At 64.8% G+C, this 614-nt stretch overlaps 1 protein-coding gene across 1 annotated transcript in view; it reads left to right on the top strand.

Moving 5' to 3' along the window:
- Positions 1–121: 121 nt before the first annotated feature.
- Positions 122–614, top strand: part of LOC104464045 (sodium/calcium exchanger 2-like) — a gene marked incomplete at its 3' end in the record, with an annotated part of 2464 nt that continues 1971 nt past the window's right edge. The window contains exons 1-2 of the mRNA XM_010076616.1: positions 122–266; positions 501–614. The exon at positions 501–614 is cut by the window's right edge and continues 6 nt beyond it. Of these exons, the coding sequence (XP_010074918.1) occupies positions 122–266; positions 501–614 (259 nt within the window). The remainder of the gene's footprint in view (positions 267–500) is intronic.

Genomic DNA, 614 nt, shown 5'->3' with positions numbered 1-614 from the left:
GGTTGGATGGTTGGATGGTTGGATGGATGGATGGGTGGATGGTTGGATGGATGGTTGGATGGGTGGATGGTTGGATGGATGGATGGTTGGATGGATGGTTGGATGGGATGTCTCAGTGGTGATGGCAGTGACGGTGCCATCGGCACATCCCCCCGTCCCCAGGAAGACGCTGCAGGTGAAGATCGTGGACGACGAGGCCTACGAGAAGAAGGACAACTTCTTCATCGAGCTGGGGCAGCCGCGCTGGCTCAAACGTGGCATCTCGGGTACGGGCGGGGCTGGGCGTGGCCAGGTGGGGTGTGGCCGGGCGGGGCCACTGAGCTCCGCCCCCTCTCACCACCCTCCTCTCCCTCTCCAGCTCTCCTGCTCACCCAAGGTAGGAGCCTTCGTCATCCTCCTCCTCCCGTGGTCATGGCCCGGTGGCACGTGACGCGTAGGGGGACCCTGCGCCGTGTCCCCACGCTGTGTCCCCACGTCCCCCCGCCACGATGTCCCCGCAGTGGACGGTGACCGGAAGCTGTCGGCGGAGGAGGAGGAGGCTCGGCGCATCGCCGAGATGGGCAAACCCATCCTGGGGGACAACTGCCGCCTGGAGGTCATCATCGAGGAGTCCT

The sequence above is a fragment of the Pterocles gutturalis genome, unplaced genomic scaffold, assembly GCF_000699245.1.
Source record: "Pterocles gutturalis isolate BGI_N339 unplaced genomic scaffold, ASM69924v1 scaffold44013, whole genome shotgun sequence".
NCBI classification, from domain to species: Eukaryota; Metazoa; Chordata; class Aves; order Pterocliformes; family Pteroclidae; genus Pterocles; species Pterocles gutturalis.
The sequence above is the reverse complement of the archived record's forward strand: the minus strand, read 5'-3'. Positions and strand labels throughout refer to the sequence as shown.